A 15,763-nucleotide genomic window follows, 5' to 3' on the forward strand; every position below is an offset into this window, starting at 1 on the left:
CTACATCAGACGACTCTCAAACGATGACAAAATGGACGCCTGGGCGACAGAAAGAGTTCAGTAGGAAAGGACGTCAGAGATGGTCTATAATGTTGCCCTTGTAACATGTTTTGGATGGCTTTGGAGGGTTCATTGATGTTTTGGCTATGCGTTTCAATAATCATATTTCAAGAGTACAATACTGACAATGAGCAAAGTGTGAGTATGGATTGCCTTATTGTTGAGTAGATACATAACATTCCTTTAATCAGCTGATCACTCTTCTCCATGTTCTCTCTGATGAAGGACAGGGTTTCCTCTTCCTGTTATTCATAGAGGGAATAAACACATTATGACAACAGTGGTTAGACTGGATAGAGCTATGCTGTAACTGCCTATAAACAAACCATTGCTAGTGCCTACAATTTTTAGATTCCTGATCAAAAAAAAAAGTCTCCATGTGCCTGTTATGACAAGTGAAGTGTGGTATGATGGCTCAACCCTTCCGGAAAAAAAAACTGCAGTCTGAATGCAGTATAACTGCAGTACACTGTAGTATACTGCGTCCAAAATAAATAAATACAATTACTGCAGTGATTTTGCAGTTATTCTGCAATTACTGCGTCCAAAATACCAGTTGACTGCAGTTACTGCAGTTTCATTTACATTTACGTCATTTAGCAGACACTCTTATCCAGAGCGACTTACAGTTAGTGCATACATTATTCTTTTTTATTTTCATACTGGCCCCCCGTGGGAATCGAACCCACAACCCTGGCGTTGCAAACGCCATGCTCTACCAACTGAGCTACCTCCCTGCCGGCCATTCCCTCCCCTACCCTGGACGACTTGTGCGCCGCCCCATGGGTCTCCCGGTTGCGGCCGGCTACGACAGAGCCTGGATTCGAACCAGGATCTCTAGTGGCACAGCTAGCACTGCGATAAAGTGCCTTAGACCACTGCGCCACTCGGGAAGTCAAAACTGCATCTCTTTTTGTAAGGGAACATTTACTGTGCACTTATCATTTGGATAAGTTACACTCATAAAATGCATACAAATGGGAGAAAATAAGACAAATTCAATCGCCAAAGTAGTTAATTGCCAAAGTCAAGCTAGCTACCCTTTTGATTTCCTGAAACCCACCTCTTCCTCGCGGACTCACCCTCGGGCGGGATCATCCTGACTGTTCGTGCCAAACGTGGATTCAGAATAAAGGCTACTAGTATGGAACAACAAAATAATAACGACACCCAGATTGTCCATTGGTTGGGGCGGGACAATCAACACGAGCTCGCTTACTCTATACGTCTTCTTCACGTCGGTCATGGACAGTGGCCATCTTTGTTGTGGCAGAAAATATTGCAATAATGTACCACAAGGTGTCGCTAACATTTGTGGAGCACTGGACCTAACTTATGACCAGCATGCATGACTGATGCTAAGTAGGTTCATAAGTTACTTACAAAATATTGATTCAACTATGCCACATCATTTCATCTAATAAAAATACCTTCCCACCAAGTTCCCATAAGTAACACTACAAATCAGAGGGGGTTGATGTACTCTTTGACCCCAAACATCAAAGCAACATTAAAGATTTCAGATTCCAAAAAGTTTAGCAGAGGGTTCATTGATGTTTTGACTATGCGTTTCAATAATCATATTTCAAGAGTACAATACTGACAATGAGCAAAGTGTGAGTATGCACCTCATGCAGTCAATCCAAAATAACTCCAAAAAAAACATGCCGGTCATTTTGGAAATGTTATAAATGTATTTGCACAAAAAGACGTCTCACGTGAACACATGACCTTGATGTTCTATATTTACAACCATGAATATTATACAGGCAACATGTTTGTATAATACAAGTCAGAAACAACATTTAAATTGTATTGTATAAAGTCTAGGCAAAGCAACAAATATGCAAAACAACAAAACAGATAAGGGATTTGCTTTGAGTCAGTATAGCTACAGTGGAAAAACAGCCTTATCTACAAATTATGCTATTTCTCTCTTGAAATGGTATCAAAATGGGAAAACTCTTCAAAAGGTAAGCAATGTCCCGAAAGGTTTCTATTAAGTATTAGTTACTAGTAAAACTCCAGATATACAGTGGCATTCACAATAATGCAAACATAAGTTAAAATCTTAAGAGTAGTCGTCCTTCTTTATGACTCCTCTTGTTTAGTCATTGCCTGTCAGAGAGAAAACACACACAACAAAAACACAACATTAGATACAAAATACTGATCCAATAAATGCAAACGATTCTTGTCCATTTTCCGGGAAGGCCTATCTACGTTGTATCCCGATTCTCCTGAAGTGTGTCAGGGAGCTTTCAAAGGGCACACTTCTGAAATTAAATTAAAGATTCTTAAGACTGTGCATTAGAAAAAAGTCACCTGTTTGAGAATCTGCCGTCCGAAATAGTTAGTAGCCATGTCCTTGAAGTTCGTCCTACTGCCCACTTTACAGCGAACATACCCATACAGGTTAGCCCCCTGTAACACCACGCCCATGATCACCACAGCCTGGGTGGAGGAGAGGAGATGACGACAACAGGGATTTACACAGTACTTTTGACACTGATGCAACCTCACAGTGAGAGTGTATGGCGATGGCATTGCCATGCTCGTGGGTTCAATTCCCGTAGTGATCCCGTAGACAAAGAAAATTAATCATGCACTCACTGTACTGTAAGCCACTTTGGGTAGAAGTGTCTGCTAAGTGGTACATTACAGTATTTATATTAAAACTAACCAGCCACTTAATCTTGAAGGAGAAGAGGGTGCTGAAGACAAAGAAGACCCAGATGACAGGACACACGACCAGGCCCAGCCAGAAGACCCTCGTCTCGGAGTCTGACACCAGCTGCTTCGAATTCTCCTGAGGTGAATAGACAACAAGAGAGGTTATTCTCACATCTGTGGATGCCAACTAAGCTTGTCGACCAAGTAAGTATTTGGCAAGTATTTTGTCCAAATAGATACGCAAGGTAGATGGATTATTTCAAATATGTTATTGGACCATAAACATATATGGCTCATTAACCTTTATGGACCAAATAATGATGATCCACACTTTTGACAATATATATATAATAAATTATTAACCCTGCAAGCAATTCAAGACAATATTATTATGGTGGGGGATTATAATACTGTTTTAAATAGCTCAATGGACCGTAAAGGAAATCACACCACAAACAATCACCCACATGCTCTTAAGGAAATCGTGAATGTCATGGATACATTAGAACTAGTAGATATATGGAGGTTTAAATATCCTGATCTAGTGAGATACACATGGCGGAGACTCAATCAAGCTAGTCATCTTGACTTCTTTCTTATGTCATTCTCGTTGGCACCAAAAGTTTAAAAAGTGTTGATAGGAGACAGAATGCGGTCGGACCATCATATAATTGGCATATACAGTACTCTTACTGAATTTCCACGTGGGCGAGGATATTGGAAATTTTATGAAAGCCTTTTGGATGATAATAAATTTTTAACTAGGACAGAGGAATTTATAACTGACTTTTTCCCGACATAACATAGGTACAGCAAATCCCCTTATTGTAAGGGACACCTTTAAAATGTGCCTTTAGAGGCCATGCAATTAAGTACTCATCTCGAAAACAAAAGCAATTTAGGTCAAAAGAGTTTATACTAACAAAGGAAATAGAAAGTCTAACAGAACAGATAGATGGCAATAACAACTGTAACATAGAGGCTCAAAATATATTAGAGGAAAAACAAAAAGAAATGAAGAAACTAATTCAAGAAAGATCAAGTGTAATATATTATAAAAATAAAGCAAACTGGATGTAATATGGGGAAAAATGCACACAATTATTTTTTAATCTTCAACATAGGAATGCTACCAAAAAGAATTTAATGAAACTGGTTACAATTGAGGGAGTCACCCATGATTCACCAAATGATATTTTGAAGGAGGAAACAAAGTACTTTAAGCATATGTTTTCGTTTCAGTCGCCTCCATCTCCTCTAACTGAAGCTAATTGTAGAGATTTTGTTTCTATTGATAATGTAAAATTAACAGCCATACAGAAAGACTCATGTGAAGGTGAAATTACGGAGGAACTTCTGGATGCAATTAAAGACTTTAATTCCGGGAAAACTCCAGGGTTGGATGGCATACCAGTCGAGGTATACCAAACCTTTTTTGATATACTAAGAGGACCATTATTAGCATGTTTTAACCACTCCTATGTAAATGGTAGATTATCTGACACTCAAGAAGAAGGTCTGATCTCATTATTACTGAAACAGGATACAAGTGGAAAATCTAAAGATCCAGTCCATTAAAAAAATTGGAGGCCCCTTACACTTCAGTTTTGTGATGCAAAAATTCTAGCAAAATGTATAGCGCATAGAATTAAAAAGGTATTGTCGGATATTATTCATTCTAATCAGACAGGTTTTTTTACATGGAAGATACATTGGAGATAATATAAGGCAAGTATTGGAAACAATAGAACATTATGGAAAATCTGGGAAACCAGGCCTGCTATTCATAGCAGACTTCGAAAAGGCATTTGATAAAGTACGACTGGGGTTTATATATAAATGCCTGGATCATTTCAATTTTGGAGAATCTCTTATAAAATGGGTCAAAATCATGTATAGTAACCATAGGTGTAAAATAGTAAATAATGGCTAATTCTCGGAAAGTATTAAACTGTCAAGAGGAGTAAAACAAGGTTGTCCACTATCGGCATATCTATTTATTGTGGCCATCGAGATGTTAGCTATTAAAATCAGATCCAACAATAATATCAGAGGATTAGAAATCCAGGGCTTACAAACAAAATGTGTCATTGTACGCTGATGATTCATGTTTTCTTTTAAATCCACAACTATAATCCCTCCACAGCCTCATAGAGGATCTAGATACATTTTCTAACCTCTCTGGATTACAACCAAATTATGACAAATGTACTATATTACGTATTGGATCACTAAAAAATACAATTTTTACATTACAATGTAGTTTACCAATAAAATGGTCTGATGGTGATGTGGATATACTCAGAATACATATCCCAAAGGAAATAAATGATCTCACTTCAATAAATTATAATAGAAAGTTAGCAAAAATAGATAAGATCTTGCTACCATGGAAAGGTAAATACCTGTCAATTTGTGGGAAAATCACCCTGATTAACTCTTTAGTATTATCCCAGTTTACCTATTTGCTTATGGTCTTGCCTACGCCTAGCGAACAGTTTTTTAAATTATATGAGAAAGAAATATTCAATTTTATTTGGAAAGGCAAACCAGACAAAATTAAACGGACCTATTTATATAATGAATATGAAAGGACAGACATTATTAAATATTAAAGCATTAGACCTATCACTAAAAGCTTCAGTCATACAAAAGTTATACTTAAATCCAAACTGCTTCTCTAGCAAATTAGTAAGATTGTCTCATCCAATGTTCAAGAATGGCCTTTTTCCCTTTATTCAGATTACAACCACTCACTTTCAGTTATTTGAAAAGGAAATAATCTCCCAAATATCACTATTTCTAAAACAAGCCATAGAAAGTTGGTTGCAATTTCAATTTAATCCTCCAGAAACGACAGAACAAATAATGCAACAAATATTGTGGTTAAACTCAAATATACTAATTGACAAAACAACTTTTTTTTTTGGGACCTAATGTTTTAAAAAGGTATAATATTCGTAAATGATATCATCGGTAGGACTGGTGGAGTTATGTCGCACATGCAGCTAACAAAAACATATGGAAATGTCTGCTCTACTCAAAATTACAACCAAATAATTGCAGCCTTACCGCAAAAATGGAAGAGGAAAGTGGAAGGGGGAGAAAGTAAGGAACTTGTCTGTCGGCCTTGCATTAAAGAACATAATTGGTTAAGGAAAACTGTGATAAATAAAAAAGTATATCAGTTTCATTTAAGGACCAAATGATTGACAGCCGTCCCATATAGATTGCAAAATAGTTGGGAAGAGATTTTTGACGTACCGATCCCATGGCATAGTGTTTATGAACTGATACGCAAAACAACACCGGATTCAAAAATTAGAATCTTTCAATTTAAAATTATTATATAAAATTCTTGCTACCAATAGAATGTTATTTATATGGGGGATACAATCTTCCCAGCTCTGCAGATTTTGCTGCGAAGAGACAGAATCATTAGATCATTTGTTTTGGTACTGTCCATTTGTAGCTTGTTTTTGGACACAGGTCCAGGAATGGCTAAAGGATTGCAATATTTACCTGGAGCTAACCTTGCAGATAGCATTACTGGGTGATCTGAAAAGTCATAGTCAATCGATCGATCAATAATATAATAATACTTTTAGCAAAAATGTTTATTTTTAATTCACAATCTGTAGAAACAATGAGAATAGAAAGGTTCAGAATTTTTGTAAAACATCACAGTACAGTTGAAATATATATGGCAAATAGAAATCCTATATGGATGGTGTTATGAGATAGATGGGTGGTGTTGAATGGAGCTGAAGGATGGGACTAATAACAACTAATAACAAAATAATAACAAGATAACTAATATTGTAAGCATACTGTGTCCATAATAAGTATATAGGTTGTATGTTGGGAGCTTTTGGGAAAGAGCACAGTTAGAAAGATATGGCATATGGAAGCAAACCGGATGGACATCATGAAAATGATCGGAGAGGTTGAGAGTAGAAGAAGTTCAGGAGAAAAAAAAAATATATATATATATATATATACAGTGGGGAGAACAAGTATTTGATACACTGCCGATTTTGCAGGTTTTCTTACTTACAAAGCATGTAGAGGTTTGTAATTTTTATCATAGGTACACTTCAACTGTGAGAGACGGAATCTAAAACAAAAATCCAGAAAATCACATTGTATGATTTTTAAGTAATTAATTTGCATTTTATTGCATGACATAAGTATTTGATACATCAGAAAAGCAGAACTTAATATTTGGTACAGAAACCTTTGTTTGCAATTACAGAGATCATACGTTTCCTGTAGGTCTTGACCAGGTTTGCACACACTGCAGCAGGGATTTTGGCCCACTCCTCCATACAGACCTTCTCCAGATCCTTCAGGTTTCGGGGCTGTTGCTGGGCAATACGGACTTTCAGCTCCCTCCAAATATTTTCTATTGGGTTCAGGTCTGGAGACTGGCTAGGCCACTCCAGGACCTTGAGATGCTTCTTACGGAGCCACTCCTTAGTTGCCCTGGCTGTGTGTTTCGGGTCGTTGTCATGCTGGAAGACCCAGCCACGACCCATCTTCAATGCTCTTACTGAGGGAAAGAGGTTGTTGGTCAAGATCTCGCGATACATGGCCCCATCCATCCTCCCCTCAATACGGTGCAGTCGTCCTGTCCCCTTTGCAGAAAAGCATCCCCAAAGAATGATGTTTCCACCTCCATGCTTCACTGTTGGGATGGTGTTCTTGGGGTTGTACTCATCCTTCTTCTTCCTCCAAACACGGCGAGTGGAGTTTAGACCAAAAAGCTCTATTTTTGTCTCATCAGACCACATGACCTTCTCCCATTCCTCCTCTGGATCATCCAGATGGTCATTGGCAAACTTCAGACGGGCCTGAACATGCGCTGGCTTGAGCAGGGGGACCTTGCGTGCGCTGCAGGATTTTAATCCATGACGGCGTAGTGTGTTACTAATGGTTTTCTTTGAGACTGTGGTCCCAGTTCTCTTCAGGTCATTGACCAGGTCCTGCCGTGTAGTTCTGGGCTGATCCCTCACCTTCCTCATGATCATTGATGCCCCACGAGGTGAGATCTTGCATGGAGCCCCAGACCGAGGGTGATTGACCGTCATCTTGAACTTCTTCCATTTTCTAATAATTGCGCCTACAGTTGTTGCCTTCTCACCAAGCTGCTTGCCTATTGTCCTGTAGCCCATCCCAGCCTTGTGCAGGTCTACAATTTTATCCCTGATGTCCTTACACAGCTCTCTGGTCTTGGCCATTGTGGAGAGGTTGGTGTATGTTTGATTGAGTGTGTGGACATGTGTCTTTTATACAGGTAACGAGTTCAAACAGGTGCAGTTAATACAGGTAATGAGTGGAGAACAGGAGGGCTTCTTAAAGAAAAACTAACAGGTCTGTGAGAGCCAGAATTCTTACTGGTTGGTAGGTGATCAAATACTTATGTCATGCAATACAATTCTAATTAATTACTTAAAAATTATACAATGTCATTTTCTGGATTTTTGTTTTAGATTCCGTCTCTCACAGTTGAAGTGTACCTATGATACAAAATTACAGACCTCTACATGCTTTGTAAGTAGGAAAACCTGCAAAATCGGCAGTGTATCAAATACTTGTTCTCCCCACTGTATATATATATATAATTATTGTAAAATTGACTGTGTCCATAAAATGTAGATAGTAAGTATAAGCTGGAAGTAGAGGCCTAAGTATTGTTGTTCACTAGTTTACCCCAAGTAGGGAAAGGGTGGCGGGGTTGGAAAGTAATAAAGGGGAATATATATATATATAAAACATGGGGGATTGGAAGTGATGCAGACAATTACACTGATGGAAGTTACAATCTATCTGCAATATTAAGCTAATCTACCCCCCCCCCAAAAAAAACAACATTTAATATATTTTTTTTTAAATAATATTTACAAAATATATATATATATTTGGCAATATAACGTTTTTGGGTCAATTCTAGGATTGAGGGTTATAATGCTTTGAGTGTATCCAAAAGAATGTGCACCCCAAGATTGTATACAGTAGGTGGAGTCAGATAAAACTAACTAATAGGCTTTGTTATGGAGTAAATCCATTTGAATTCAAATCACTTTTGACTGCACCCCTTTTGATTTGAACAAAACCTTCCATACGTATTTGCCCACTATAGAAGTGCTCAGAAAGTGACTTTTTGGACCTGAATGCAAAAACGTTCAGGAGATATAAAGGTGCTCAAAGTGGACCCATTTTGCATACCCCACCACACCATGAGACATCCATGTCTTCATCACTGGAAAAGATAAATGGTTGAGATTTATATGATATAAAAGCTTACAAACAGGGTTGTCATACTATTTTATAATTTCTGGAGAGAAAAAAATGAAAAAAAGATAAAGCATATTTGCATTTGCTTTATCTTAGACAATAATTTACATAATTGAAGGCAGGGATGGGCAACTGGAAAAAAAAACAAATGTGGAACTCAAACAGGGGTCTCAACTTACTGTTGAGAGTTAGAATAGCAGAATACACAAGATGCAATTTAGAAATGTGGTTGTGCATCAGCAGTTTCTCTCTTGTTATGTCAGTCACTGACAGTCACTCAATTAGCCCATGTCAGCTAACAATTGTTTTGATTGGTAAGTTAGTCTAGCCAGCTAATCATGGTCGAATTACCAACCAGGGGGCACCCATTGATTTTGTTAGTCACGCTCACTCTGATATATTAAAAACTGCAAACATTTCTTTCCACACACTGTTTAAAATTGCATGAAATTTGTTATAAAAATTGCAAAGTCTTCTCTCCGCCCCATGGCAAAATGTGTAGAATTGCAGGAAATGAACTCTAAAATATATTATTTTTTTCTGTGACTCAAGAGCATGTGTGGGTGTGGGTACGCCTCTGCGGTCCCTCATGATGAGTTCACCTTTTTTGTGGTGTCATGTTTTGGCTGATAAATGTACTAAAATGGGAATAAAATTTGAAATGGCAACTTTCAAGTGGTACCACAAAGATGGTTGGAGGTCCACACATTCGAGAACGTTGACTTCAATGGGAATATCTGTTGTTTTAAATTACACTGTCAATCCTCCATAGGAAACCTACTGAAATCATAGAAATATATTACCATTTACATTGACATTTGATGGTGGGTGGACCGGCGGCCATCTTTGTGGCAGTAATTAGAAGTTAACATTTCTATTCAATTTCAATGTTGTACCAGCTAAATTGCAGTTGTCTGAAGGGATAGGTCCATTCTATGAATTCTATATCTATGATTGAAATTACACCCACCCTGTATTCAAGAGCATGTTGTGTCTCAACCGATGGCAGGCACAACACAAAAATGTCAGATTATGTGAAATAGGGTCTAAACTACAACATATGTGAATATGAAGAAATAAAATCAGTTCACGCGTTTTTAGATAATTGACGTTGAAAGGTTTAAAAATGAAATGATCTTTTATTCAAAAACATTTTTTTCAATAAATAATAAAATAGTTTGACAACAATGTTTGTAAGCTTTTAAAGTATATCAAACTCAACCATTTGTATTTTCCAGTGATGAAGACATGGATGTCTCATGGTATGGTGGGGTATGCAAAATGGGTCAACTGAGCACCTTTATCTTGACATTCACATCCAAAAAGTCAGTCACTTTCTAACCACTTCTTTCATGGGCAAACATGTATGGAACATTTTGTTTAAATCAAAAGGGATGCTGTCAAAAAAGTGATTGAATTCAAATGGATTTACCCTATGACATCAAAATCCAGAGTCGATACTGGTTCTATGGAACTAGGTTTTACCCTACAGTCGAAGGTATTTCAGTAGAGGGTAGTAGTTAGTTGGGTAGTTAGTTACTGTCTGCCCAGGGTAGTAGTTAGTTGGGTAGTTAGTTACTGTCTGCCCAGGGTAGTAGTTAGTTGGGTAGTTAGTTACTGTCTGCCCAGAAGGACTGGGATGTGTGTGATCTACCTTTCTGGACTCAAACACCCAGTGGCTTTTTCCATCTTTATCCACCTGGTTCCACCACCTCAGGCCCACCATCAACCGCCCTGTGATGTTCTGAAATATAGTAGTGGAGTTAATACATCATTAGGCTACTTACTTAAAGCGAAAGAGGTTTGACAATATCTACACTTGTTCTATTGATATTATATTGCTGTTCTATCGATATTCTATTGCTGTTACTGATCTATTATTATTATTATTATTAACTGTTCTATAGCCTGTTCTACTACTGTTTAGGGTCTACCTTAACGGTCCAGAAGTCAGCTGACAGGAAGAGGATGATGGTGACCATGCAGGCGATGAAGCTACTGCTGAGGAGCTCACAGAGCAGGTACACCAGGATGGCACTCACTCTGAAGAATAGGTGGAAGAAGGAGGCCACTGGATGTCTGGAAAACACGGTAAGAGCATGAATATACAATACAGTAGGTTGAATGGGTCTGTCGCTTCTATTCAGGGCTGAGAGCCATTGCATTATACCGTTTCCTGGCTGAGCCACTGAGTGCAATGCTGAACCAACTTACTTGATTTTAGTCTTCTTTGACTTTCCTCCTCTGCCTGTATCCTCCTCTGCATCAAACAGGGAGACGTCATCATCGTTGTCATCCTAGAAACATATGGAAGAAAACATTCATCACTCCATACACGTGATTTTAAAATGCTAAAACCTGCATAGCTCATCCATTGCATGTTAAAGCAGTGACACCCGTTAACCAGCTAACGTCAGCTAGCTAGACAGCCAATACCTGGATTGTTACAAGTCCAGTGTGTGATAGGCACTTAGCTAACAACTTAACTAACCTCACTAGATATTGAAGATATTGATTTGTTAGTGTTCATGATTTGTTTGGTGACTATTGTCATAAAATAACCAGTTTGTTAAATAGGCCTAACATGTAAACAAATCCTAGCTAACAGATAATGTTAGCGTGCAAGCTAACTTCTCTGGATGAGAGGTTTCTTATGTCCATACGTCCCAGCACGATGCAACATCACGATGAGATGTCTTAGTAACATGTTTGCCATACCAAATAACCGAACTTGATCAAATCATTTAATTATACGATGAAAGAAAGCGACAATTGACGACTTACCAGTCTCATCATTGTGGAAACTGCGGATGGGCTCCACTTCCGGCTTACGCGTTAGGTCAAAGTGTATGACTTTGACCAATCAAGAGTCAATGAAGATGTAATATTTCCGCGTTCAAACATATGGGAACTTGGAAATCTCCAACTTCCGACTTCATTGCGTTCAAGACAAATTAAAATTAAAATTAAATTTAAAAAAGAGCTCCGAGTGAAAAATATTTTATCGGTCAACCAACTCAGGAATTCTGAAAAATAAAATAAAAACGTCGTAGGTCTTATACTGTATACTGCACATTCAATTATACATATCATATCACCTTGTATGTATGAGCTTGTATGTATGAGTTTCAGGGTATGTTTGTTTTTAATAAATCTTAATGATTGCACAAAAATATCAAGCTCTCTTTCAAAAATCAATAATAAGGGGGTAATCTTCAAAAATCTACATTTGTGTATAAAGAATTTGGCTAATACAATTAAATTATTGACTAGGAAATTGAAATCATTATCATTTTGGAATAAACCAAATGTGACGTCATTGTGTGTGAAATTGGCCAAATTAATATTCTTTGAAAATAATAAATAATGTACCTCCACTCAGAAATAAGTAATATGATCACAGCAAAACAAAATATGTTTTATGTTTTAAGACCCTACAAGGATTGGGGCTTCAATATTATTGATTTTGAATCAATGAATGGTATGTTGAAACTAAAGTGGTTACAGTCTTTCCTCTGTAATATGGATGGCCTGTGGTTCAGTGTCCCTGCTTCCATCTTTAAAAAGATTGGAGGAATATATTTATTGCTTAGATGTGACTTTAATATTAACACATTACTTGTGAAACGTTCTGCATTTCACCAACAAGTTATTGTATTGGAAATTGGCATATAAACACAACTTCACTCCACATAACACACCGACGATATGGAATAATAAGTGTATTATGTGCCGTAACGAGCCCATATTCTTTGAAGAATGCATAAATAAAACTACTCGGCTTTTCTAGAGCTCCGACCTGAAGTTCACTGACGTCATAATTTGACCCCGTTCAGAGTTCTCATGCCTCGTTCAAAACAACTGGGAACTCGGAAATCATGACGTCAGTGATCATCAGGTCGGAAAGTCAGCGCCCTAGAAAGAGGCCCGAGTTCCCTAGTTGGAATTTAGAGTTGAATGACCGTTCATATATATTTTTCCAAGTCGGAGCTCGTTTTTTTCCGAGTTCCCAGTTATTTTCAACGCGGTACTAGTTGTCTTGAAAGCACATTTTAGCCAGAGGTGCGTTGAGCCCTGGGCTGTATTCAGTACGTGTTTAGGTTCTGGAACGTTCAATAGAACGGAAACGGTGCTGTACTGAAGGACCAGTTAAAAAATGGGGAGTGGTTGGGGAACACTGTCAGCATGGCCACTACCCTTTAAAAGGGTCACTCGTTGCTTCAAGCTACACCTCGCCACGCCCACCAAACGGTAGCAAACGTACCTGAAAGTCTGTTCAAGAACGTACAATAACGTTTTGGGGAAACGTGTCGTTCAGTACAAGCCGTTCCGCAACAGCTATTACGTTCCACTCCTTTTGCCACTCCTGTCATTTGACGGCAAGGAGCGGAATGTTTTCCACTCGTCATTTGAAAAATGACAGGAGTGGCAAGGAGTGGAATGTAACCTAAAAAGACTGGTACCCAGACTTGCTGTAATATGCGGTCTGTTCATGGTGCAAAGTTACAGAACATTAAAATAGAATGAGTGTGTTGTCCATCAGGAAGAATTGCAAAGTGTTCGAAAACAGATCGATACTTTTTTTTTTAATTAACAAGCATCAAATGCAAACAATACATGCAATTATACAAAATGTAAAACAAATACAGTATATACATACAGTGCCTTCAGAAAGTATTAATATCCCTTGACTTATTCCGCATTTTGTTGTGTTACAGAGTGATTTCTTTCTCACCCATCTACACACAATACCCCATAATGACAAAGTGCAAACATGTTTTTAGATTTTTTTTGCAAATGTATTGAAAATGAAATACAGAAATATCTCATTTACATAAGTATTCACACCCCTGTGTCAATACATGTTAGGGAAAGGAACAGGGGATACCTAGTCAGTTGCACAACTGAATGCATTCAACCGAAATGTGGCTTCTGCATTTAACCCAAGCCCTCTGAATCATAGAGGTGCTGGGTGCTGCCTTAATCGACATCCACATCATCGGCGCTTGGGGAGCAGTTGTTGTTGGGGGTTAACTTCCTTGCTCAAGGAATCACCTTTGGCAGTGATCACAGCTGTGAGTCTTTCTGGGTAAGTCTCTAAGAGCTTTCCATACCTGGATTGAACAATATTTGCCCATTATTCTTTTCAAAATTCTTCAAGCTCTGTCAAATTGGTTGTTGATCATTGCTAGACAACCATTTTCAAGTAATGCCATAGATGTTCAAGCAGATATACGTCAAAATTGTAACTCGGCCACTCAGGAACATTCACTGTCTTCTTGGTAAACAACTCCAGTGTAGATTTGGCCTTGTGTTTTAGGTTATTGTCCTGCTGAAAGGTGAATTCTTCTCCCAGTGTCTGGTGGAAAGCAGACTGAACCAGGTTTTCCTCAAGGATTTTGCCTCCCCAGTCCTTAACGATTACAAGGATACCCAAAACCTGATGCAGCCACCACTATGCTTGAAAATATGGAGAGTGGTACTCAGTAATGTGTTGTATTGGATTTGCCCCAAACATAACACTTTGTATTCAGGACAAAAAGTGAATTGCTTTTACAAATTTTTTGCATTATTACTTTATTGCCTTGTTGCAAACAGGATGCATGATTTTGAATATGTTTATTCTGTCAATTAGGTTAGTATTGTGGAGTAACTACAATGTTGTTGATCCATCTTCTGTTTTCTCCTATCACAGCCATTAAACTCTGCAACTGTTTTCAAGTTACCATTGGCCTCATGGTGAAATCCCTGAGCAGTTTCTTTCCTCTCCGGCAACTGAGTTAGAAAGGACACCTGTATTTTTGTAGTGACTGGGTGTATTGATACACCATCCAAAGTGTAATTAATAACTTCACCATGCTCAAAGGGATATTCAATGTCTGCTTTTCTTTTTGTTTTACCCCTCTACCAATAAGTGCCTTTCTTTGTGAGGCATTGGAAAACCTCCCTGGTCTTTGTGGTTGAATGTGTGTTTGAAATTCACTGCTCGACTGAGGGACCTTACAGATAATTGTATGTGTGGTGTACAGAGATGAGGTAGTCGTTCAAAAATCACGTTAAACACTATTACTGCACACAGAGTGAGTCCATGCAACTTATTATGTGACTTGTTAAGCACATTTTTACTCCTGAACTTATTTAGGCTTGCCAGAACAAAGGGGTTGAATACTTATTGACTCAAGACGTTTCAGCTTCTCATTTTTAATTGATTTGTAAAAATGTCCAAAAACATAATTCCACTTTGACATAATGAGGTATTGTGTGTAAACCAGTGACAAAAAAATCTAATTTAATCTATTTTAAATTCAGTCTGTAACACAACAAAATGTGGAAAAAGTCAAGGGGTGTGAATACTTTCTGAAGGCACTGTTTATGTGGGATGCAGCAGTAGGGACACGTTACACAAATTACAAATATTTTTCCTTCTTCTTCTTCTTCTTCTTTGGTATTATGGCGGATCATATAGATGTGGGATTCAGCGGTAGGGAGGGCTCCAGTCCTGCCTGTAGTAGCGGGGGTAGCCAGTGGGAGGCGCAGTTCACCACACTGGCACCTCTCCGTTTTGGACTGTTTTGTTCCAGAACCCCCTCGTGGCATGAAAAATCATTTTCACTTTTTGCAATGTAAAAATTATAATAAAAGCAATCAAAGTTCATTCGAGTTGACTCTTTGTTAATGATCCTGCCCCCACAAAAAATACCGTTATGTGAAAAAGTAAATAAAAAAAGTTGTT

The 15,763-nt window shown here is 38.1% G+C and overlaps 1 protein-coding gene across 1 annotated transcript; it reads right to left on the bottom strand.

The window, feature by feature from the left end:
* Positions 1–1,731: 1,731 nt before the first annotated feature.
* Positions 1,732–11,888, bottom strand: LOC311100585 (Golgi apparatus membrane protein TVP23 homolog B-like). Its single transcript, XM_084141500.1, has 7 exons — positions 11,815–11,888; positions 11,245–11,327; positions 10,965–11,109; positions 10,685–10,774; positions 2,744–2,869; positions 2,386–2,514; positions 1,732–2,178 (listed from the first exon to the last, which is right to left on the bottom strand). The coding sequence occupies exons 1-7, from the start codon at positions 11,824–11,826 to the stop codon at positions 2,152–2,154; spliced, it is 612 nt and encodes a 203-aa protein (XP_083997626.1). The 5' UTR covers positions 11,827–11,888; the 3' UTR covers positions 1,732–2,151.
* Positions 11,889–15,763: the final 3,875 nt, after the last annotated feature.

This window comes from Coregonus lavaretus, assembly GCF_964263955.1.
Source record: "Coregonus lavaretus genome assembly, chromosome: 25".
NCBI classification, from domain to species: domain Eukaryota; kingdom Metazoa; phylum Chordata; class Actinopteri; order Salmoniformes; family Salmonidae; genus Coregonus; species Coregonus lavaretus.